The sequence below is a fragment of the Pteropus vampyrus genome, unplaced genomic scaffold (genome assembly GCF_000151845.1).
Source record: "Pteropus vampyrus isolate Shadow unplaced genomic scaffold, Pvam_2.0 Scaffold321, whole genome shotgun sequence".
NCBI lineage: Eukaryota > Metazoa > Chordata > Mammalia > Chiroptera > Pteropodidae > Pteropus > Pteropus vampyrus.
In genome coordinates, this window is record NW_011889102.1 from 1534269 (window position 1) to 1558050 (window position 23782).

The window sequence follows — 23782 nt, forward strand, 5'->3', positions numbered from 1 at the left end:
GTTCTTGTTTTCCTTCTTCTTTTTTTTTAATTTGAGCTGTTAGAGAACAAGAAAAGGTGTTAGACAATTTTAAAGATAGCTCCCTTCTATTTATCAGTGGAATCTTCCTCATTGAAGAAAATTGGTGTGTATTGATATCTCTGAGTCAGTCACCAGGATCTGCGTTTAACTTTGGTTTCTAAGTCCTTGAAAGCTGTTGACCCCTTTTGCTTTTGAGTTTCATTCACCAGCTAAAAGGCCAAGCATCAGGGTAGGGAGAGTGAAATTCAAAATTTGTGGGCTTGGAAAAATGTGTATTTATAATCAGCTTGAGGGCTCAGAGGATTTGTGAAATCGGTTTGGATTAACAGCCATTGATTGCTAATAAAACAATATTTAGCTTTGTCTGGAGTACAGCGATGGAGAAAGGTATGGGCACCTTGTCAACAGGGCCCATTGAACCAGGATGATGGGTTAAGCGTGGGGGTCTGTGCAGCAGCGTGGGTGCTCCACCTTCAAGGAGCGGTTGTCAGTTGTTAGTGAGGCGGGTGAAAGGAAGGACGCCAGAGTCTGATGGCTGGGGTGGTATTGATGTGCCTTAGCTGACTAATCAGATTGAAAAAGTCTCATGGTATTTATGTCACTTTAATTTTCATCAAACAATTGGAGCCGACAGCACTCTATTAAGAAAAGGCTGATCCAGAACTAAAGCCAGATAAATTAGGGTCTCAGTTTAATCAAATTATCCTTTTACTGGCCCTGGATTAAGTGAGAGAGACGGCGTCGGTCTAGAGACTTGTGATTGGCTGACTCTTTCCCTTATTTTTAAAGAAGCTGATGAAAGAAAAAGCATTTTAACAGAGACAACTATAATGCGCTTTCCAAGAAATGGTCAAACCACAGCAATAATGAAAAGGAATTTCACTAGTCAGCTGTGTAATTTTATTATCAATAATGAACCTGTTATTAAAATCAGAATTCTGGTGAATTGGAGTAAGGGGAAGAAATAGACATAGAAGAAAAATTGAGTGTTTTGGAATTTTTCTGTGTAGTTTTAGATTGTTTTCCTTGGCACACTTTCAGCACCTGTAAAATCTCATTTCGGAGAATGGCTCTGAGAATCACATCACTCTCTCAGGATGTGCTCAGAATTAAAATTGGTTTGCTTCACACCAATTTAAAAAGAGCAACAACGTAAGCTTGAATCAGTGTGTAGGACAGGTTGGCAAGTCAGTTATTAGGATAGAATGTCAAAGTACACAACACAAAAGAAGATAGCGTTGATTTATTTGTTAAGAGTTAGATTTATATTCTCTAAAGTAAGGCAGAAAAATAACACTGCCCTGTGGGTAGTGGATATAGTTGTACTGTGAGTGATGAGAAGGGACGAGAGAGGCTTTGGAGGTAATAATAATGTTCTGTTTCTTGATTTTGGAGCTGGTTGCAGAGAATGTTCAGTTTACGAAAATTCATTGAGTGGTATACTTAGAATATGTTTTCTTTTATGATCTACTACAATACGAAGTTAAAAACGTTTGCTTGGGGCCGTTGTCTTAAAATTGAATTCCATATTTTCTATTGCTAGGGACAGTGTGAGAAAAGAAGGAACATGGGGGCAGTGGAAAGCACTGCTCAGTCAAGAGTTTACACCCCGCCCCCTCATCCCACCACGTATTAGCCAGTGGGTCACCACACACTGGGCCTTGGACCTTGTTTTCACATCTCAATATTGAGGGAGTTGGACATGTTTTCCGAGGTGCCTTATAACATCCTAGGATACGCATCTCCATACGAAATAAAATATTTAGGATCAATAACTACCATAGGCAAATTTTTAATGAAAAAAATCACTGGGGCAGTAAATCAATCTTCAGATTTGGAATCCTCATTATAGAAAACCTCATTTAATTAATTGTAGGTACCTAGGAAGTTCAGTTTCAGTAGATTTTAGACTTTTCTCTTCAGCTGTCTTGAGCTAGAGGATGCCAGCATTTGTGGGGATCCCAAGGAGTATCACTACAGGAAATTCCCTTTTCTGGGGAACAGGTACCTGTGTCCTTCAGTGAGGCCCTGAGAATGAGTCTGTGTCCTGTTGTCAGCACCATCCTCTTCTTTTCTCCTTTAATTGCCACTGAGTTCTTTTCTTTTCTAACTGGATTTGCATTTTCTCCACTTTCATTGGACTTTCATTCACCCATTCAAATATTTTTGGAGCGCCTACCATGTGCTGGGCATGCACTGATGCTGAGAGGTTAATTAAGAAGAAAGACCCAAGCACTAGCTTCACTGGATTGAATCCAGACTTGGGGTCCCCAAATGGTCTCGATTATACACCTGTCAGTAAGAAAGAGTGAGGTTTCACTCTTTGCTATGTAAAGTATGTTGTAAATCATACACAAAAATTGGAAATTAATAGACCGTTCTTATACTGCCTCGGTAGTGCTCTCAGCCCTGCTTTAAGGCCCTACCATGTTGCAGTCAACACACCAAAAAATGGAGAAAACAGAGAGAGGGCTGTAAGGTTGTAGGTTATTAAAAGACAAAGAAATGTATGACTAAAAGCAGTTTCTCAGCTTGATCTTAACTGTTCCTTTTGCTCCTTGCCGATTTGTTTGGTTTGTGTGTTTAAATTATTTTCCTTATTTTTTTGTTTGTTTTTAAATTTTTAGTTAATTTTTTTAAATGAGAAAAAAAAAAAAAAACCAAAAACCAAAAAACAACAGTTTACCCGTTGTCTGTTGTTTTATTGTGGTCTGGCCTTGCTGATAAAGCCAGTATGTCTATCCTGAGGATCACACTTGGAGCCTTTCCCAGGGTCTAAGCCTGACATTCATGTATTGCTTCAATGCATTTTATTTAGACCCCATTCCCCTCCAGGCCTCCTAGTCTGCCACCCAAGCTGAGTAGTAATTTTTAAGATGAACTCACAGCTTTTTGGAAATAAGTCACATCTTTTTCTCCCTCAGGAGGGATTTGTTCGTGTTGATCGAGATTATGTCCTGAAATCTGCAGAGCTGGCAAAAGCTGGAGGGTGTAAACATTTCAACTTGATGTCCTCTAAAGGAGCTGATAAGTCGAGCAATTTTTTATATCTGCAAGTTAAGGTTTGTGCATTTTTCTATCTTTCATATACTTTGGAGAACCCTGGCTAATTGGCAATACTAAATAGTATAAAATGCACGATGCATGAAATGCATGGTATACATTTTTATAGCTATAGGGACTATTTCGCAGGGATATATATAGTAAACAGAAGTGATTTGATAATTTCCAATGTCTTTCCCCCTGTTGATTATCTAGTAATCAAGAAATGAGACATGGCAGCTCTTGAATATCAGTATGAATTCTTAACATTAGAAGTGATTTTGAGGCAGTGATTGTTAAACTTCTCCAGAGTAGATGATATTTTATTATTGGATATGGTTCCTGCCCTCAAGGAATTTATGTTTGTTGTGAAGGATCCCTAAGTTTGGTGATTTGCTAAAGCAAAGTCAGTAAAGGGAAGAATTACATGGGGAGAAGTCTGGAGGGAACTAGGTACAAGCTTCTAAGAGTCCTCCCCCAGTGGAGTAGTTGCACATACTTAATTTCTCCAATGGTGAGTATTGTCTACCAGAGAAATTGGCCTGAGCTCAGGAGTCCAGGGTTTTTATGAGGATCAGTCATGTAGGCACCTTCGGCTTAGAAAACATTACTTCCAGAAGGAAAGCAAGTGTTCAGCATAAACCACATTGTTTGTACAAATAGTAAACTACTTATACAAATACAGAAAACTACCTTACCAGTTAGAGAATGATGGGAACACTCCTGAAATCCAAGTTCCCAAGCCAAAGCCCAACCTTGCAAGCAGACCTTTCTAAAAATAGCCATCTCAGCCTGCTTTGGTAGCTCTTATGCACACTGCTCATAGACAGAACACAACTTTGTAAAAAGCGAACCAAGAAACCTGTGCACATAAAAACTTATATGTAAATGTTCATAGAAGCATTATTCATAATAGTCAGTGAAAACAACCCAAATATCCATCAGCTGACGAATGGTTGGATAAAATGTAGTAGTAGATACTTACAAAATATATCATTCAGCTATAAAAATGATTCATGCTACAACACGGGTGAACCTTAAAAATGTTATGTAAATGAGAGGCCAGCCACAAAAGGCCACACGTGTATGATTCCATTTATATGAAATGGTCAGAATAGGCAAATATATAGAGACAGAAAGATTAGTAGTTGGCTAAGGCTTAGATGGAAAGCATGGGAATGAATGCTAATTGGTATTGGGTTTCTTTTGGGTGTGATTAAATATTCTAAATTTAGATTGTGATGAAGGTGGCACAACTCTGTGAATATACTAAAAAACATTAAAAAAAAATTTTTTAAGCTACCTAAGATTGAACGATGTGACAGGTTAAGTGACAAATGAATGGTATGAATAGGCCACGAAGGAAGAGGAGAGCATGCTGCTCAGTTCGGAGGCCTTTAGACACATCTGTCACCTGAGCTCCTCTGCTGTTTATAGAGATGCCTGGCATGAAATTTTATGGTTTATTTAATGAATTTAATTTAAAGCATCATCTAGACATAATCTTACTGTCTCTTAAGATTTGGTGGGGTTTGTTAGGAAATGAGTAATATAGAGGTTCTGTGGATCTGTCTTCTGACCCACTGGAACTACCAGAAAACCAAAGACGGTTAATGTCTTCCAGCCTGTAACATTAATTCTGGACTAATGCGAGGTTATTCTTTTATGGTTAAATTCCTAACTAGTCACTTACTGTCTCTGGATTTGTATTAATATTGGTCAATTAGAGGCTAGGTGACTATACAGACATTCACTTATTTCTTTTTTAACTCTACTACATGTCAAGATTAAATGATGTCTTCCTTAATTTCCCAGATTCTTTGGAATCTAAAAATCTAGGGAAGGATATTTATAAGTACAGTTAACCCTTGCACAACGTGAGGTCTCTGACTCTTTTACTGTACTCCCATACAGTAAAAAATCTGCATGTAACTACATACACTTGGCCCTCCACATACTCTGATTCCCAGCCTTGGAGTGACCATTGAAAAATGCAAATTTGAACTGTGCAGGTCAATTGAAAAATCCACATGAGTGGATCCATGCAGTTCCAACCCATGTTGTTCAAGGGTCAGTTGTACTGAGACCCTCAGAAGCAGATTATCTTCAAAACCCCAAGCTATTTTTTCTTAAGCATTATGGCAAGTTGGTCTTGATTAAATACTAAAAATGTATGTGTGTTTGTTTGTTTTTAAACAGGGAGAAATAGAAGATAGGGTGGAAGAATTAAAATTTGATCGTTATTCCATATTTAGGCCCGGGTGAGTATTCATACTGCCTAAGAGTACACCATTATTGATTATTACCTAGAAGGTAGTTTTTCATTTGAAGAGGCTGACAACTGAGGTATCTAAGATAGGAAAGAAGGTGGCTGGAGGTGGATTATTCTCTGAGGAACCCACATTTTGGCTTTGAAGGAAGGGATAAGTGGTGGTGCCAGGTTCAGAGAATATGGAATTTCCTGTGTAGCTTTTGCTGTCTTCTTTTTTAAAATCCTCTTCATGCCCCAAATAAAACCTTTTACCCCCCCTGTATTAGTCTGTTCAAGTTGCCATAACGGAATAACACCACACACCGGTGGTTTAAACAAAAGAAATTATCTTCTTACAGTTCTGGAAACTGGAAATCCAAGATCAGGGTGCTATCAGGGTTAGTGTCTGGTGAGGTTTCTCTTCCTGGCTTCTAGGTGGACCCCTTTCCTCTGTGTCCACATATGATCTTTCCTCTGTATGCGTATGGAGAGAGAGATCTCTGATATCTCTTCTTCACCTTTAACGACACCAGTCCTATCAGATTAGGGTCCCACTCTTCTGACCTAAATTAACCTTAATCAACTTCCAAAAGGCACTGTCTTCTTTTACAATCACACTGAGGGTTGGGGTTTCAATGTGAATTTCAGGGAGCGACAGTTCAGTCCATCACACCTTCTATGATCTGAATGCAACTTACCATCTCTTTCTCTGCTTTTTTTTCCTCCTTAGAGTTCTGTTATGTGATAGGCAAGAATCTCGCCCAGGTGAATGGTTGATTAGGAAATTCTTTGGCTCCTTACCAGTGTCTTGGGCCAGTAATCATTCTGTGCCAGTGGTGACTGTGGTTAGAGCGATGTTGAACAATGCAGTGAGACCAAGTGACAAGAAGAAGGAAGTGCTGGAAAACAACATCATCTATGACCTGGGGAAAGCCGATGGCTCTCACAAGCCATGACCACACCAGGATTCTAACCCAAGTTAGCTTGATCCTATAGTTTGTATTTTTTACCACTCTGCAAGATTATCTATTATCTGTATAATTCCAGGAAGTTCTGGTTAATTTTTGTTGGATCAGTACAGGCTGTAGATGAATAAAATAGAAATATTTAGGTTTCTCCATTGGTTTAGGATCCCTATGACTAACCACAAAATGTTCACATAGCCGCTAAAAGTGCATCTCAAAGTGCTGCATTTTAAAAACTATGGAAATGGAAAGGAAGATACAGAAGGAAGGGTCAAAGTCAAGAAAAGTACACAGTGCTAATTTCCATCATTGCTATGGCCATGCCACCCTGAATACGCCCCACCCCATCTGATCTCGGAAGCTAAGCAGGTCAGGCCTGGTTAGTACTTGGATAGGAGACCACCTAGGAAGACCAGGTGCTGTAGGCTTTTTTTTAAAAAAAAAAGGATTGTAAGCTGACAAGGTCCTTGCAATCTGTGAGGTCAACCAAGGGTTGCCTCACCTATAAAATAAATTAAATAAATACAAAAAATAATAATTTCCATCATTGAACAAAGGATGGTGGTGAAACTTAACTTTAGTGCTGGGGGAAGTACAGTGATTTGAGTGATTCAGTCAATTTTTACAAGGTCTACAATATGCCAAGTACATTTCAAGCTTCCAGGGACACTGGAGGATACAGGCCACTGGGCTTTCGGAAGGAGATGGAACATCTTCCTCCTGCCAGGTGGGGTTCCTTTGGGGCTTGACTCTGAAGAGCCTGTGTGTTTAGGTGATAAGAAGCATGGGCTCCAAGAAGTGAGGCCTGAAGTAAAGGGATCGCATGAGGCTATCCTGAGGCCTGTGGGCTCTAAAAGCAGATAAACCCAATGGCCAATTTTAAGCTAGTCTCTGTATGTTCTTTCCTTATGCAAAAACCTGTCAGGTCTTGTGGAGCATTCCATTCTGGTCTTAATAGTGAGTGGGATGATGGGAGAGGGTCTGTGTTCATCTTTAGAGCAGAGAAAAAAAGCAACTCCCTCCCAAGTCCAGGACTGTGGTGAGACAAATTTCAAGGGGTAAGATTCTGGCCCAATCACCTGGGTATTACTTTCTTTTTTTTCTTTTACTGTTAACATTGAATGATTGGGTGTCAGTAAGGGATTTAGCAGGTTTCCTTTCAAATTTTATAGACAGGGAGAAGAGAGTTTATATTGGAAAGAAGAAGAAAAATGTTGGATGGGCCCAGCTTATGAAAGGCCTTGAATTCATTCATTCACTACCTCCTAGGAGCCTCTGGGCACATAGGCAGTGGGGATAAATCAGTAAACAGTAAGTGTAACCCAGCAGAGCCAGCAGATATTCTGGCAATGTCCTACAATGTAAGGGGGCTTCAAATCTAATAGTTGATGGATTCTGTCCTCTTGAAGTTTACAGTTAGGAGAGAAGACATTGAGAAGAGTTTAGTAATAATACAAGGCATAATTTATTGATTACCTATTATGAGTTAGGTCATGTATTATGTGCCAGAAAGAGACATGGCCCTTACCCACATGGCACAATGTTATAGGTAAGACCAAATAAAATAAAACAAAACAAAACAAAAACAAATAGTAGGTGCTAAAAAAGAAACTAGCAAGGGGCTGCTGGAATGACAGTGGAACTTACTTTAGAAATGGTGGTCTAAGGAACTTTCTCGCTGAAACAAAAAGTATCTACCCATTTGTAGAGCATTTTTAGCAAAGGCCTCAAGGTGGGAAAATGATGAGTCCAAATAAAAGGCTGGGGGCTGGGGCCCAGGGTGAAGGGTTAAGTTGAGGTGGCAGGATTTTGTAGAGCCTGGTGGGCCTTGGTAGTCAATTTTATCTTATTTTATTGCCAGGAGATGGGCTAGCCTCTGGGATTAGAGTTTGGGAAATTACCTACTGAAATTACTGCTGCCTGCTTCCACATAGCAAAGCAATGGTTTGAATAAATAGTCGGAAGGGAAGACAGGAAGCATGGGAACTTTTGTGTTCTTACATGGCACCCAGAATGTTACTTTCTCAACATTTGACAGTATCACTCCCTTGCTTAACCAAATAGGTCAACTGCTTCCCATTGTTGAGGATAAAGTTAACACTTAAACTCTAAGCACTCTACATGTATCAGCTCATTCTATCCTACAATACCCCTGCGATTAGTGCAGTCATTATCCTTACTTTGTTGTTGAGGAAATGGAGGCAGAGAGAGGTCAGGTAATTTGCTCAAGATCATGAAGTTAAAGTGACAGAAGTAGGATTCAAACTAAGATTGGCTTCGGAATCATACTCTCAACCACTGTACTTTAAAGATTAAAAATTTTAAAACACCCCAAAAGGCTTTGGCCCCAAGACCACAATGGCTCCTGCATTTTCCTCTCCCCAGCACCACCCCCCTGAGATCAAGGAGCCCAGGAACCAGAATTGAGCCCCAGGCTCTTGCCTGCGTTCGGCCTCCTCCGCCACCAGAGTGCGCCGCGGCCCGGGCTTGCCTTCACCTATCACTCGCCCCTCGAATGAGGGACGCACAGAGGGTGTAGTGCCTACTGCAAAAGAGATGTGGCATCTCCGCCTCCAGGCTCAGGGCCGCGGGCTAGGACCTCGGGCTAAATCCTGCCACAGCCCGAGGAGTAAACGAAATTCACGTCAAAGCCTGCGAGGCTCCGCACTCGTTTCAACGCTTTCTCCCCGCGCACAGCGTCAACCTTGCTGCGGGAGGAGACAGTCCCGCCCTCACCCCGCCCACCCCGGCTCACGTGACCAACACCGCGCCGGAAGCGCTAGCAAGCCAGCGCGCGCGTTCTCGCGGTCCTAGGCATCCGCGAAGTTTCCCAAACCCTGTCCCTGCCTCGCGCTTGGGCTCGCTCTCGCGCTCGCGCTCGCTCCCGGGGGCCCGGCCTCCGAGATTTCCGCGGCGCCTGCGCGCTCGTTGCTCAATCCTGTCCCCGCCCCCAGCGCTCTGGGCTCCGGGGGCACCATGGCCATGTGCTCGTTATCGTCGGGCGCTACTGGTGGGTATCCCCAGCCCCTCAGCACCCACCCAGCTCGCCCATCTCCCAAGCCGCGCTGCAGTGGGGCCGGTAAAAGACCCTTTCCTCCCCGGGACGGAGAGCTGGGCAGTGGGGCCTTGCAGGGAGGGTGGGGGAGGTGCTGACGCGAGCCGTCGGGGAACGCTCACCCGCGAGAGAGCGTTCTCCCCACTCTGCTTTTCGTGCGCCTGCTTCTCACTGGCATCTGAAGCAAATCTGATCATTTGCGTGTGCTAGGCGGCCGGGGCGCTTTGGAGGATGAGGAGGACCTGCCAGAACTGTCAGACAGCGGTGACGAGGCCGCCTGGGAGGATGAGAACGATGCTGACCTTCCCCACGACAAGCAGCAGACCCCCTGCCTGTTTTGTGACAGGTTCGTCCACCTAAGCGCCAGGCTTCAGCCCAAAGGTGCCCGGGCCTCGATGGTCTGTGTGGTTCTGCTCATCTGGAGTGGAACCGGAGTGGCCCGCCTTTGCATTCCTGAACCAGTGCTTTGGAGGGCTTGTTGAGGAGGAGGCCCACGATGGTATAGAGGGAGGAGCCTTGAACTGGAAATCAGGTTGTCGTCTACGGGCCTCAGTTTCCTCATGTGTAAAATAATAGAGTTTTGAACCTGTGGTTCTCAAATCTGGTTATGCACCTTTGTCATCTGAGACAAAAAAATAGAGATGCCGAACACTGCACCTCAGTCCTCAATCTGGGTTGAGATCTGGGAATCTCATATTTTTATAAGGACACTATCTCAAATGATTCTAATGGATAACAATTTGGGAGTCACTAAACTAGATAATTCCTCAGGACCCTTCCAGCTTTACTATTCTTTAATTCTTTGACAAGTAGAGAGCTTCTCAGGTGTAATACTTCCATTTGAACCATTTAAAGAATCATCTTTCTTGGTAGGAGCTCCCCACCTGTTGATGAAGTAATTGATGCCTTTTCACTTAGGGAAAAAGAGGCTGCAGTATCAATAACTTGTTCAAGTTATATCCAAATCTACATTATTTCTACTTAAAATGCTGCCTCTTCATCTCAAGCGTTGTCTTTGGCTGCTATCCTGGGCAAGTGGGCATGGAAGAGGCCTGGTTGGCATTTAGAATAAAGAAATGTTACTTTAATAAACATTTTCCAGTTTCCCTTAAATCTGGGCATGATGCTAATCCATGTTAGCTCCTCTTAATTCGTCATTGTTCCCATGTGTCATCTTTTTTGAGTAGGTATAGAAAGTATACGTATACTTCTGTCGTCAAAATTTATTGAGCATCAGGGATGTACTTTTTTGTGATAGGCTGCATAAATACTGCAGAAATAACCTATCTTGGTAAACATTTGTTGAAAACTGCATATGTGTGAGGCATATAAAAGCTATGCAGTTTCTCTGCTACGTATTCTTACATGTCCTTCAGCTTCGCAGGTCATAAAGAGGCTTAGTCCTCATAGTGTCTCTAATACAAGTATTTTGGGAACACTACAGGATCACTGTAGAAAATATGGCACTTTGGAAATATGCCAGCTGTACAATTACATTTTATGCTTTATTTCTAAAAGCAGTTTGAGCTTTGGCAGTTCAAACCTCCAAAAGCAGAGTTGACACTTAGAGGAGAAAAGAATCTTACGTAGGAAATTGTCATATCTTAAACAAAAGGAGTTCTCTTTCTTAAAAGCTTTTTGATAAATTCAGTGCTATTAATTGGCAAATAAATTAACTTTGACATTTAATGAGTAGTTAGTTTGTTTTAGGTGTAAAATGGGACTCAGAAGTACTAATTCCCTTTAGAAGTTCTGGGTTCCTGACATCTACAGGTATGTTGGTTTTCTCTTAATTAGAAATAAAACTAGACACCAGCAGGGTGAGGGAGTGTATATTTAACATGAAATCAATATTTAGGTGTTGTAGGGACTTTTCCATGAAGCTCTTCCTTGATTTTTCAGGTTATTTACATCTGCTGAAGAAACATTTTCACACTGTAAGTCTCAGCATCAATTTAATATTGATAACATGGTCCACAAACATGGTGAGTATTTTTTAGAATAAAGAAAATTTTAGTAGTGAAATTGAAGTTCAGACTTTGTATTTTTTCAGAACTTTTCTTTTTTAAACAAATCCAATATAGTGAAATATATAGCAGCAGCTTATCATGGAAATGAAATTTTTTTGACAAGTAGCCTTTGAGGAAAGATTAATTATAAGTCATTCTCTTAGATAATATTCACTATATTTAAGCCTGTATTGGCTTCACAACTAAAAAGGAAAAACCTTGGCATGTGATTGCATTTTTATCATGTTAGAATTAGGGAGAACAAGAGAATATATTAGAATTAGGGAGAGCAAACATAGAGGTGGACTTTGGAAAAGGAGGCAGGTCATGAAAAAAGACAACTTACCAGATCAAAGCATAACTTGAACTTCAAGGCATACAAAGTTGAGTTTTATAAGGAGTTTGATAAGAGAGTATGGGAAAAGGACTGATAAAATGGTAAGCAATATATTTAGATGATTCTTTTAAAACTTGTATTTTAACATACTTAACAATTAAAGACTTATATTTCTTTAAATTGTTAACATACTTAACAATTAAAGACTTATACTTCTTTAAATGGGTATAGAAGACCTACATTATTCCACTAAAATTAACTAAATACAGAATTTGTTTTTGTCCTCTGTATTTACTAACAACTGGGAAGAACATTAGATAAACATATATGCTTATAAATCTTAATTCAAGTGCAACTAGATTCATAAGACTTAGCCTCATTGTTTTTTAAAATATTTTTAATGTGCATTTTAAAACTGAATTGTAATCATACTTTAAATATAATTTTGTATTTTTTTACTTATTAAATATAGGGTTTTTTATACTGTATGCATATAAAACATTTGTTTGCTTTTATGTTCCATCATTTCTCAAGACAAATAGTTGGTTGAATATGCTGTTGCTTTCCCTTGTTTAAAATGCTGCTTCGTTTCTGGAAAAATATGAGAACCAGATAACAAGCCTCATTGGTTTCCAATTTGCTTTATTTCATTTAACTTAATGGTAAAGCAAGTATACTTCGTATACTCCATATCCTGGCAAAATTATAATTTGGTAGGCACCATAAAAATTAGGAATGTAGAAACTTTCGTTCTAATATCAACTGCCCAATACTTGGTAAAATCAACGACTCAATTTTCCTCATTTGTATTATTCTTAGAAATGAGTAGAATTCTAAAAATTAATTTCTCAGTTTTTAGAGATGCAAGGAAAACATTATAAAAGCAGTTATCTATGCTTCTTTCTCAAAGTATTCAGAAGTATCAAAGTTATGTTTAATTCTTAATAAGAAGTTCAAAATATTATAAATTGTAGTTTAGAGGACAGAAATATTTTATTGTCTAACCAGAGAAGACTCTGTAGAGCAGGTCAGTTAAAGAAAGCTCATTATTTTAAAATAGTTGAATTTTCTGTTTTTACTCCTTTAGGACTTGAATTCTATGGATATATCAAACTAATAAATTTTATTAGACTTAAGGTAAGTTGGTAGCTTAATTTATAATTTTGTTTAGAAACTGAAATAACACTTTCTATGGTGACTATCAATGTACTGATTTTTAAAAGAATATGAGCAACTACTATACAGAGAACTGTTTTAAATTTAGTAGTCATCATGTTGGAGGAATCATGGACTTTAGAAACTGCCACAACATACAGTACCAGGGAAATGGATACTTACCATGCTTAATCAGTGTCATTTTTAACTGCATCTAAGAGGTGAATCCTCATTATGTGAAAAAGTAATTCAGAGTCAGATAAAGAGAAATACTGATAGTGTTTCTGTAAAATCTGAAATAATTTCTAGTAATATCAAGTACTGTGGTTGCTCTCTTTATTTTTCAAATACTTTGTTCTTTTTTCTGTCTGTTCTATTCAAATGAGTATTTGTATTGCCACTTCCTCCAGATCCACACAATATAAAACTACATTGAAACCATTGATTAAGCATTCATCCAGTCAAGTTAATGAAATGACAGGTGAACAAAGACTTCTTAAGTAGAGATTTTATGTAATATAGCCTTTTTTTTGTTCAATTTTCCTAGTTTTTGCTAGGGGGATTTTGTGATTATATGTAATGAAAAAATATGCAATTAATTTTACATCCAGAATCCTACAGTTGAGTATATGAATTCCATATACAACCCAGTGCCTTGGGAGAAAGAAGAGTATTTGAAGCCAGTACTAGAAGATGACCTTTTACTTCAATTTGGTGAGATGAATATATCTTTTGTGGAATATATTTCAAATATTATATCATACTTTAAAAAAAATAAGTAAACTCCATTTTATTCACTCAGATTTCATTAGTTCTTCTCTACTGTCCCTTTTCTGTTCCAAGATCCCATCTAGGATACCACAGTACATTTAATTGTCCTATCTCCTTAATCCCCTCCTGGCTATGAAGTTCTCAGGCTTTACTTGTTTTTGATGGTCTTGACAGTTTTGAGGAGCACTAGTGGACAAAAATTTAAGTCAGAACAGGATTTGCATAATTCAAAGTATCACCCTCCAAAAAATTTATTAACTACAAAGGAGATGTTAACTTTTCAGTGGAGAAGTCCAGTAGACACTACCACAACTGAGTGATCATGGCAGGCATGAGTTTGACTCTTAGTTCCTTCATTTAACAGCCATATGATTTGGGGTTGCTCACTTAATTACTCTAAAACTTATTTTCCCCATGCTTTAAAATAAGAACAAATATTTACATTCTAAGGTTTTAGTTGAGGAAATGAAATGCGATGTATGTGCTTGAAAGATACTTGGTGATCAGTAAATATTAGGGTTTTTTCTTTCTACTTTTTGTTTCTTCCTGGGTTTGGTTTAGTATAATTGATACTTATATATGTGTTCAATTTGGCCAACTAATGAAAAACTTAAGACTAACAGCATGCTCTTTATATTTAAATTAAAACAGTATGGATATCATTTATTTAATTTAAAGTACCTTTATTATTTTTTTTCAGTTGGCTGCATAATAGGCACTTAGTATATATTCTATATATTTATTCCTAACATATTTATATGTGCTTCATTATTATAAGATGACCTGATAATAATTTCCATTTATTTCTTTAGATGTAGAAGATCTTTATGAACCGGTATCAGTTCCATTCTCATACCCCAATGGACTTACTGAAAATACCTCCATTGTTGAAAAACTGAAACACATGGAAGCCAGGGCGCTGTCTGCTGAAGCTGCGTTAGCTCGAGCACGTGAAGATCTGCAAAGAATGAAGTAATTTATCAATCTTATAGAAAATTAATTATTTAGACCCCAAAATCATACAACTAATAACAAGATAGACTATGGGAAAACATTTCATATACGGGAAAGTACAATGTAAATACTTAATTTTAGTAATATTAAAGACGCAACATTTTTATACATTATAGATATAATTGATTAATTTTAAATTCTGTAGTTTTACCTATTCTTATATACTTCTTTATAATTATTCTTATACTAATGATAATTATTCTGGGTAGGGTTGTCCTCTTAAGTGTTTTTGTTCTTTGATACTGCCTTTCTTTGAATTACCCTGTTTCTAATAGATTTCTCCATTTTACTTTTCCTCTCTTTAGGCTTTTAAAGTGGAAGGGTTAATATATTTTGATTTTGGGGGAAATACAGGATTGCAGTTTTTCTTTTTAAAGAATCAAAATGTAGTTATGATATAGTATTTAATCAGAAAACTAGTTACATAGGATGGTTTTCTCCAGTGAGTAAATTAGCCTTCTACTGGCTTAGTCCTTCTCAGAATTTAATGTGCATATAAACCATCTGGGGATCTTGTTAAATAGTAGCTTCTGATTCAGAAGGTTTGGGACAGGGCCTGAGATTCTGCTTCATCTGTGGGATTTGTAAGTTGATTGCTGTTGCCTGAGTATTCACGGTTTGATGGCTTGCCGGAATGTTTAGTAGGAAGGATAGTATAGCTGATTAGTTTCCCTTCCCTGTTTCTGGTATTTTATGTTGGGTAACCTAGAAACACCAACAACTCTACTGTCTGCCTCTTTGCACTTCTCCCCTATGCATACCTTATAGATTAAATGTACTGCTATAAAGTTTCCAAAATATATGTAAGTATGGAGAATGCTCTACCTACCATGTGCTCATCTCTCAGCTTTAAAAATGATCAATTCCTGGCTACCCTTGTTTCATCCACTTACCTGCCATCTTAATATGTTATGATCAGAGAGGGAGCTAAGTTTTAGAGCTGGAGTGGATGCTGTTGGTGTATGTAAATAATTCTGAATTTGGGTCCATTTTCTGCCTATATAATTCTTCTATGAGATAATAAGGTTTTAAAGAATATTAATAAGTGTTGAAATATATTACTCATTGATTAAGCTGCTAAAATAAGATTTCAGAATATGAGAAATAAAGTTGAATAAAGATAATGTGCTGATTTTATTCAAGTGAAAGAGAAACACCTATAATCTGTAATTGTCTGTGCTTTTATGTTTTGAGGAAGGAATGCTTACAACTGGATTTGAATATGCCATTGCTTAAGATCCAGCAGGGGGAGCTTTCAGTTGCTTCAGATAGGATGTGATTTAAAAGGCTCATCACATTCCGCTCCCTCCTCCTTCCTCTTCCTCAACCTCTAGCCTTTCCTTTTTTCATGGTCCAATAAACCTGTCTCAAGGGCGTATTTCAAATTGATTACAGACAATTTGCTCAGGATTTTGTGATGAACGCAGATGTCAGAACCTGCTCGTCATCTACTGCCATTGCAGACCTCCAGGAGGATGAGGATGGTGTTTATTTCAGCTCATACGGGCATTATGGGATACATGAAGAAATGCTAAAGGTTAGAAAAGAGAACAAATGCACCAAATTCATACTAAAGGAAGAATATAATAAAACAGGTTTTTAATACATATGCTGTAGGAAGACTGCTTTTTTTTCAAGAATTGCTTTTTAAATCTCTTTGGTGCTTGATAGCTCATCTTGGATCGAAAAGATTATAGAAGCACCAAAGTTGTTGTAAATTCTACTTAAGATTATTATTAATGTTTATTATGAAATTACTTTTGCTTTAAATGGAACATTGGAAAGAACAACTGCTGACAATTTTAGTCTTCTCAGGAGCAGCTGTTAAATAGGAACAAATAAATTATACATCTCCTTATGATGTACAAAGGGAATTAACTTTTGTTTTTTAAATAGCAATACTAGCCAGTTTGGGCTAATAATAATACTTTGGTACAAAGTTTAATTATAAATAATTCTCACAGTTGTTATGGCATAACTTTTATATTTGAAATCATTGATATATAGAATTTTCTAAATCAGTCAAATCAGATATTTAAGTATGGTTGGTTTTAATTTTTATAACAATAATGTCCATATAAAATGTAAGTAGATTTCTTATATTTTATAGATTGTATAGATTGTAAAATATCATGTATAGGTAGTTATACATTTTATCATGTATAGATTGTAAAATAGCAAGATATAATTTTTTAATGCTGTAAAACTGAAATTATCTAGAGTAAAAGAAATGTTGGAATGTAAAAATTATTGAACATTTTAAATGTATATTTCTGAATTTTAGATGCCACTACCTTTTCTTAAAACCAACAACAAAATATTCCTTCCCAGATTCTTCCTCAGAAGATTGTTTTATCTTATAGAAGCCCTAAGACTATGTCCCCTGAAACATATGCATTTAAAATAACCAGGGGTATTTAATAACGTGTTCATTCAGTTTTGCATTATCAAAGAGTGGAGGTTTGCTGATTAATAGTAACTGTAATTACTTGAGGTCTTTTAAAGCAATGCCATGTCATTTCTTTACAAATGATGTGTCATGGTTGTGCTTTTTGTTGTCACTTGGGTAATGGCATAGTGTTACAAATAACCGTTATCTTATTATAAGTATTAAATTATTTTAAGTCCAGAATGAATTTGTTTAAAAGAAATTGACTTACTCCATTTTTTTTGTTAAAATTAATTTTATTGTGTCTAGAACATTTTGTTTAAAGGACTCTGTCTAAGACATGTTCCTCCATTTAAACTATTCCGTCAGCTTAAATGTCATGATCCTTTAATGCCTTTGGTATGGAAATTGTGTTGCTTTTTTCATATAGATAAGGTTGAGACTCTCAGTAGATAGTGCATTTGAGTGTCCTCAGTACAGTCATCAGGGAGATCCAGTTTGAGTACTTATTTCCAAGTCTCTGTTCTGGACACTTGTAGCTATATATCAATAACTAAAGGATCTTCATACTGGATCATATATTTTTAAGTCTTTTTGCTGTACATATGGATTTAAGAAGTTCCAGTTTTAATTCCAGTGCTGTCTTTTCCCTTTTAGAGAATCACTTTAAAAATCCTTCTTAATTAATATAATTATCCATGCCTTAGTTCTCCTTAGCTGTTATATAATGGGATTACCGCTCCTTGGAGGTGACTTGATTAATTATTCATAGGAAATATGGATATATTCCATTCAAAAAGTGCTATTTATCCATTTTCTATTTTGCTAAACTATGTACTGTGGATGAATGTGATGTGCCTTATATTAAGCAATATTTCTTCTCATATCAAAACAGTTCTTAGCATACATCATCTTTTCAAGGTTGTACTACTTCTAGAATCTCACTTGATCTTTATAAATAATTTAAGTTGAGAAACCATGTATACAGGACTTATTGTAATGCTTAGAATTGGCTTTGCTTTTATAAGAATGTTATTTGGATTCGTTAGTCTCAGGTAGTTTAATGATACTATTTTGGTATATGTTTGGATTATAATTATAAATAAAAGTAATTTGTGATCTTATTTCCTGGTGTTAAGAAGAAGATAATTTTTTTGAATTCCAGATATACAATTGATAGAGGGATAGAATACATGAATTTTTGAAATCCTTTGCCATTTTATCTTTCCGAAGAAGAGTTATTGTTGACTAATCTTATAAATCTGAGATGTGTCACTCTTTTTTTTCCCCTAAGAAAAACATTGTTCATCCTGGTGATCATGTATCACAGATCATAGTACCATTAAATAAATTTTCTTTATTACATTCTTTTCAGTGTATCTGCAGCTGATTCATGCATGTTGTCCACTTTCATGATCATATACATTGAACACATACTGTTACTGATGTAAAACTGACAGTATGTAACTTTTCTGTTGTCTTTAGTCTCATTCTTAGTTATTTTTTATACTCGTAGGAATAATTCTATGATACCTTACTAGACTTAAAAGATTTTCTTGCATTTTAGTATTGGAGCTCTAATTTTATTCTTTTGTGTTTCTTAGTTTTAATAGGTTGCAATAGATAATTTTTTTTGTCTGTTTATTACCTTATTCTGTATTGAAGTGCTAGTCTTTCGTTAGAATAAATTTTTAGAAATGATTTTGAGAGCTGGTCTTTTGTTAGCTTGCATTTTCATGTTTAGTGGTTTTTTCTTACAAAAATTCATTTATTAAGTTGAAACTCTGCTATGTCCAAAGCACTGTGTTTGGGATACATTGAATTTCATTGTACCAGGTTGAGCATCTGAACAAAGCAGATGGATATATAGAAAGAGCCCAGATGAAGGATTGTAGCTGAGCCGATCAGCAGTGCATGAACTTAGGATGGAAGTTGGGCTGCTTGTCATTAGGTTGGAGCACTGGTGATGTAGGGTGGTTGGTGAGAGCTTCCTGAGTGACTGCCTTCATGACTGATGTTCATCCCATGTAGGTTTTGTTGTGTCAACAAAAATCACTGGTTACAGTGTAAGAAGAGTATAAAAATGGTAGAGATGTATAAAATGCTGTGTTTTTTTAAAGACAATTTTAAAATTAGTTAATAATATGTAAAGTTACATAAACATTAGGTTTTTAAAGGTTTTTTTTTAGTAATTCTTAAAACCTTTTAGGGAAAGATTTAATAAGCCTGATTTAAAATTTTGTTTGTAAAGCCATTTAAAATAATTCTGTCAGAAAGCATGGAATTAATTATGGAATTCTCCCTTTTTAAATCTAGTATTTAAGTAAAACAGTTTGTCTTTTAAGACTCCTTTATATGTATATTTTAAATCCCAATATTGGTATAAACGTTTTGTTGGGGGGTGTGGATTGTATAAATTTTATATTGTAGCATTTGGTGTAAGTACTTTGTTTTACCTGCGTGAAACCCAAAAGTAGAATTCTCAGTCTAAGATGTTTTTATCATACCATTTTACTCACTTGGCAACAGGAACCTTTACCGTTTAATGTACTGTCCATGTGTGTCTCAGCCAAGATAATTTGATAGGGAATCAGCTCTGTTGATGAACCAGCATGAATGTTAGCATTAGTTCCTGACTTGGTCACAGGTCATGTGCGACTCCAGAGTGTAGAAGTCTCATAACGTGGGCTGCAGGGCTCAAACGATTTACTTTTAAGCTTTTAGGCATTTAAACATCATCTCCTACAACAGACATTTCTAGAAACAAAAAACAGATAGGTGCTGACAAATGACTTTCCTAGAAAACCCATACTCAGTGTGGCTTCATTTTTCATATATAACTGTAACTTCTACATTTATCTATTTTTTTTTCTCTGATACTTTAACACAGTTCTAATACAGGGAGTCAGGGTCTAGATTCCAGGACCTATTTAAAGGGGGCAAAATGTCCTGTTCGTCTGCTATTAGCTTTAATTATCAGTCAAAGTCTTAAAATGATAATGCATGTCAAGACCAAATGTGTACATTTTATTTCATTTGACTTAGATTTCATTTGACTTTCAGTGATGTTCTTAAACTTTTTTGTGTGTATTGTTATTATTTCTGTTCTCTATTGTTTTCTTTTAGGAAAACAAAATTAAGCTTGGTTTTCCAGGCTAAAAGTAACTATGGAAACAAATAATGTGTGATAAAATAGAAAATATCTTCCTGAAAATTTTTGTTTGTTCAGACTATTCTGTAAACACAATATTTTCTCTTTTTACCCTAGGACAAAATACGAACAGAAAGTTACCGTGATTTTATATACCAAAATCCACATATCTTCAAAGACAAGGTGAGTACCGTAGGCTACAGGATTGTACATTTCTTGTGGATCTTGGCAGTAGAAATCCTCTCTTGGGTCATCATTGTGATAGCAGTTGATTTAGTATACTCTGGCTTTACTTCATGGAAGACTTATGATGCTGCCTTGTGGTGCAGAATACTGATAACAGAAATTCAAAATGGTGCTATAATTCAATATATTCTTTTTTTAAACTGAAATCATTACAGTGACATAGCTTAGTTAAACTTTGGTTATACAGATAATATTGCTTAAACCATATTTTTGATTTACTGTGATTCCTTTGAATTTCAAATGTATTAGTTAAAAAATAATTTTAAGAAGTTATTAATAAATAGGGAGAAATATTGTAAGGTAGAATTTATTTAATGAGCTTTCTTTTAATACCTCATTTATCCCTTTACAAGACACTTTATATTTTACAGTTAGTCAGTACTGCCTCAGGTTATTTCAAAGGTGGTCTTTCACACTGTGTGTGTGTGTGTGTGTGTGTGTGTTTGAAATTTGTGTAATTTGTTTTTCCTCCCTTGTGTTTTTTTTTTTTTTTCATTTTTTCTTCTTTTTCTCTCTACATTGACAAGGTTACCTTCTAAAAGTTCAAGTTTTCTGTTTGTTTCACTTTATTGGAAGTTAGTCCACTAATTTAGTCAAGAATATTATCATCTCTGCCATTTACTTACCTCTGCTTGGGAATTTCCCCACTCTTTCCACTTCAATAACATGTACGTTGATAACATATCAAGTTTTTATAATTCTCTATTGATCTCCATGTTAAAAAATACTTCTCGGGTTATTTTATGGGCTTTACATGATATTGCAGCAGTGACTGAAAACCTTTATATTTTCAAAATCTCTTTTCCTGATTTTTATATCGTTTGGAGTATAATATGGATTGGCTTTTCACGTCCATACCTGTTTCCTTAGAGCAGTATTTCACTTGTGACTTAGTTGAGTTGCACAGTGAAATGTATATGGTGCTATGATATCTTTTAGCCAAAGCGTTATCTATCACGAAAGGTTTATGATAGTGTGTGTCTCTTTGTTTTTGTTGATTCCCATTACAGACAAATAGATGTTTTCATTTTTTAAAGCTTAGGTTTTATTAGTTCTTTGTACTTAGCTTTTTGGTATGCTTTTTATGTTATTGCAGCAGAGACTAAGAATTTTTTTATAGCTAGCTTTTATATTTGCACCCAGGTGCTGGAAAAATTTTATTTAATATGTGTGTCTAAAAAAACACTTTGTTTTCAGTAAAGCAAGTATGTTACTATTAGAAATTTTGCTTTATAGTTAGATTATGCTTAGATTTTTATTTATTTTTTCCTTAATGTGTTTAAAAGAAATATATTTCCTTAATATTAAGCATGCACTGGTCTGGGAATCATTAGTCCTGCCTAGTTTCTAAGGAACCGGCTATATAATAATTTTAGACAAGTGGTGAATCTCTCTGAGCCTCATCTGTAAAATGATTTTTTTTAACCCTCTGGTTCTAAAATTTTATGATTTTTGTTATTATAAAAGCACCATCGTTGTCTTTCTTTGAGCCATCTTTTCTTAATACTTTTTGAGATGAATCACATAACAATTTGTTAAGTGAAAGGAAGTTAAAAGTTACTCTTTCAGTATGCTCCTGAATACTGAAAATACTGAAAAGCCACAAATATTAGTAATCATAAGATTAATCGTTGAGAAATTAAGTAATCATGACTATTTCTGTGTATATGGAGCACATCTTACTGGGTTCGTAGACTTTACACAGTTACTTTCTGCTTCTCTTTTTTATTTGTAATGTGTTATAGAAACGTTGTAATTGTTACCTAAATGGGGAGATGTTTCGTTTTCCCTGGGTGCGTCAAAGCCAAATGAGACAAAAGCAGGGGTTTGCAGCAAAGTTAAAGGTTTATTTAAGGAAATGGCATCAGTCCAATAGACACAGGTGAGCTAGCACTCAAAGTCTGGCTTCCCAATTGCTTCTAGGAGATAGGTTATATAGGGGAGAACTCATTTACCCTGGTAGCTAAGGGAGTTGGAGGTCATGGGCTTTACTCATTGGTCAGTTCTAGGATAGGAGGCAGTTGATCATTGCATCAAGTCCTGATGTCAGTCATGGTGTTCTGTCTGGTTTCAAAGGGATGTGGTCAACCAGAGGAGAGAAGGAGCAATTAGGGGAATCGTTTTATAAACTACATAAATATCTAACCAATGTACTGTATACTGGAAACTAATTAAAATTTTAAAAAAAGGGGATGTGGTCAATAGGGCCATTTTACCTTCATGGGTCTGGAACTGAAACGCAACTGAAGTCAAGATGTTATCTTTAGTTTGCCTGAACCCCTGTTTCTGTGGTCAGCAGACCTGAGGCTTTGTTCCTAAGACCTAAGGGTGTAATGATTAAGGGAGTGGTCATGCAATCTGTGCAGAGGTGGAAGGATGAGGAAAGAAATGAGCATTAAGGCCAGTTTGAATCAAGGAGAAAGAAGAAAAAAGTCACTTTAAAGAAGTGAAGATTTGCATTGTTACATATAAATGTTCTATATCTGTAGACAAAATACATGACCCTGGAAAACATAATGTTTAATTATTTTGTGTTCTTACTACTTTTACTGAAGGTATTATTCAGTCTGATAAAGTCAGAAAAGGGCTTATTAATAAGTCAGGAGTATACTTTAGTTTTTGGCCTAAGATGCTTTCATTTATCAGCGTGTGGTTGGTTTTGCTTGGCATTTACAGTTTCTCAAAAATATACTGTAATGTAAAATATGTGTATCAATTTCTAACTCCTTCAAGCACATGCAGGATAAAATTTTCTGTAATTAAAAATATGAATCTAGAGCTTTCATATTTTTAAATGATTTCAGATACTTTATTATACTATAGCTGCAAAACATACTACCATATATTTAAATAACATTTGACAATTTATAGATTACTTTCAAACATATTGTCTCTTTGTTGCTATATGATATTCCTTCAACTAGGCAGGGCAAGTATTTATCTTAATTTTACACATGAGGAAACTTGAAACCAACAAGGGTAATTGACTAGCCCTAAACAAAGCCATTAAGTGAACAAATCTGAGGTTTTTTACTCTTAGTCTAGTGCCCTTAATCCTATGCCACTTTGAACACCGTTATGTTAAAATATAATGAGTAAGTAATTAGGGTGGAATCTATTATTTACATTTTAATTCACACTATTTTTTATATATAGGTCATATAATTTTTGTGTTGTCATGATAGAATATGTTCATGAAATTATTTAAATATAATTCTTTTAAAAATATGTGAAATAACATTTTCCTAAGTTTTATTATCATCACTTTTGTTTGCTTTTATTTCCATTAGGTAGACAAACTTTGTTATCACAACATTAGCTTTTATATTATAAATATAGAACATAGAAGAGATTTATTTTTCAAAAAGTTGCTTAT

The 23782-nt window shown here is 36.2% G+C and overlaps 1 protein-coding gene and 1 pseudogene across 1 annotated transcript in view; both read left to right on the plus strand.

Moving 5' to 3' along the window:
* Positions 1-6589: 6589 nt before the first annotated feature.
* Positions 6590-6707, plus strand: LOC111730582 (annotated as a pseudogene).
* A 2420-nt stretch (positions 6708-9127) lies between these two features.
* Positions 9128-23782, plus strand: part of PRMT3 (protein arginine methyltransferase 3) — a 106300-nt gene continuing 91645 nt past the window's right edge. The window contains exons 1-8 of the mRNA XM_011377781.2: positions 9128-9289; positions 9545-9680; positions 11237-11319; positions 12768-12817; positions 13447-13549; positions 14419-14578; positions 16016-16157; positions 20278-20343. Of these exons, the coding sequence (XP_011376083.1) occupies positions 9256-9289; positions 9545-9680; positions 11237-11319; positions 12768-12817; positions 13447-13549; positions 14419-14578; positions 16016-16157; positions 20278-20343 (774 nt within the window). The 5' untranslated portion in view covers positions 9128-9255. The remainder of the gene's footprint in view (positions 9290-9544; positions 9681-11236; positions 11320-12767; positions 12818-13446; positions 13550-14418; positions 14579-16015; positions 16158-20277; positions 20344-23782) is intronic.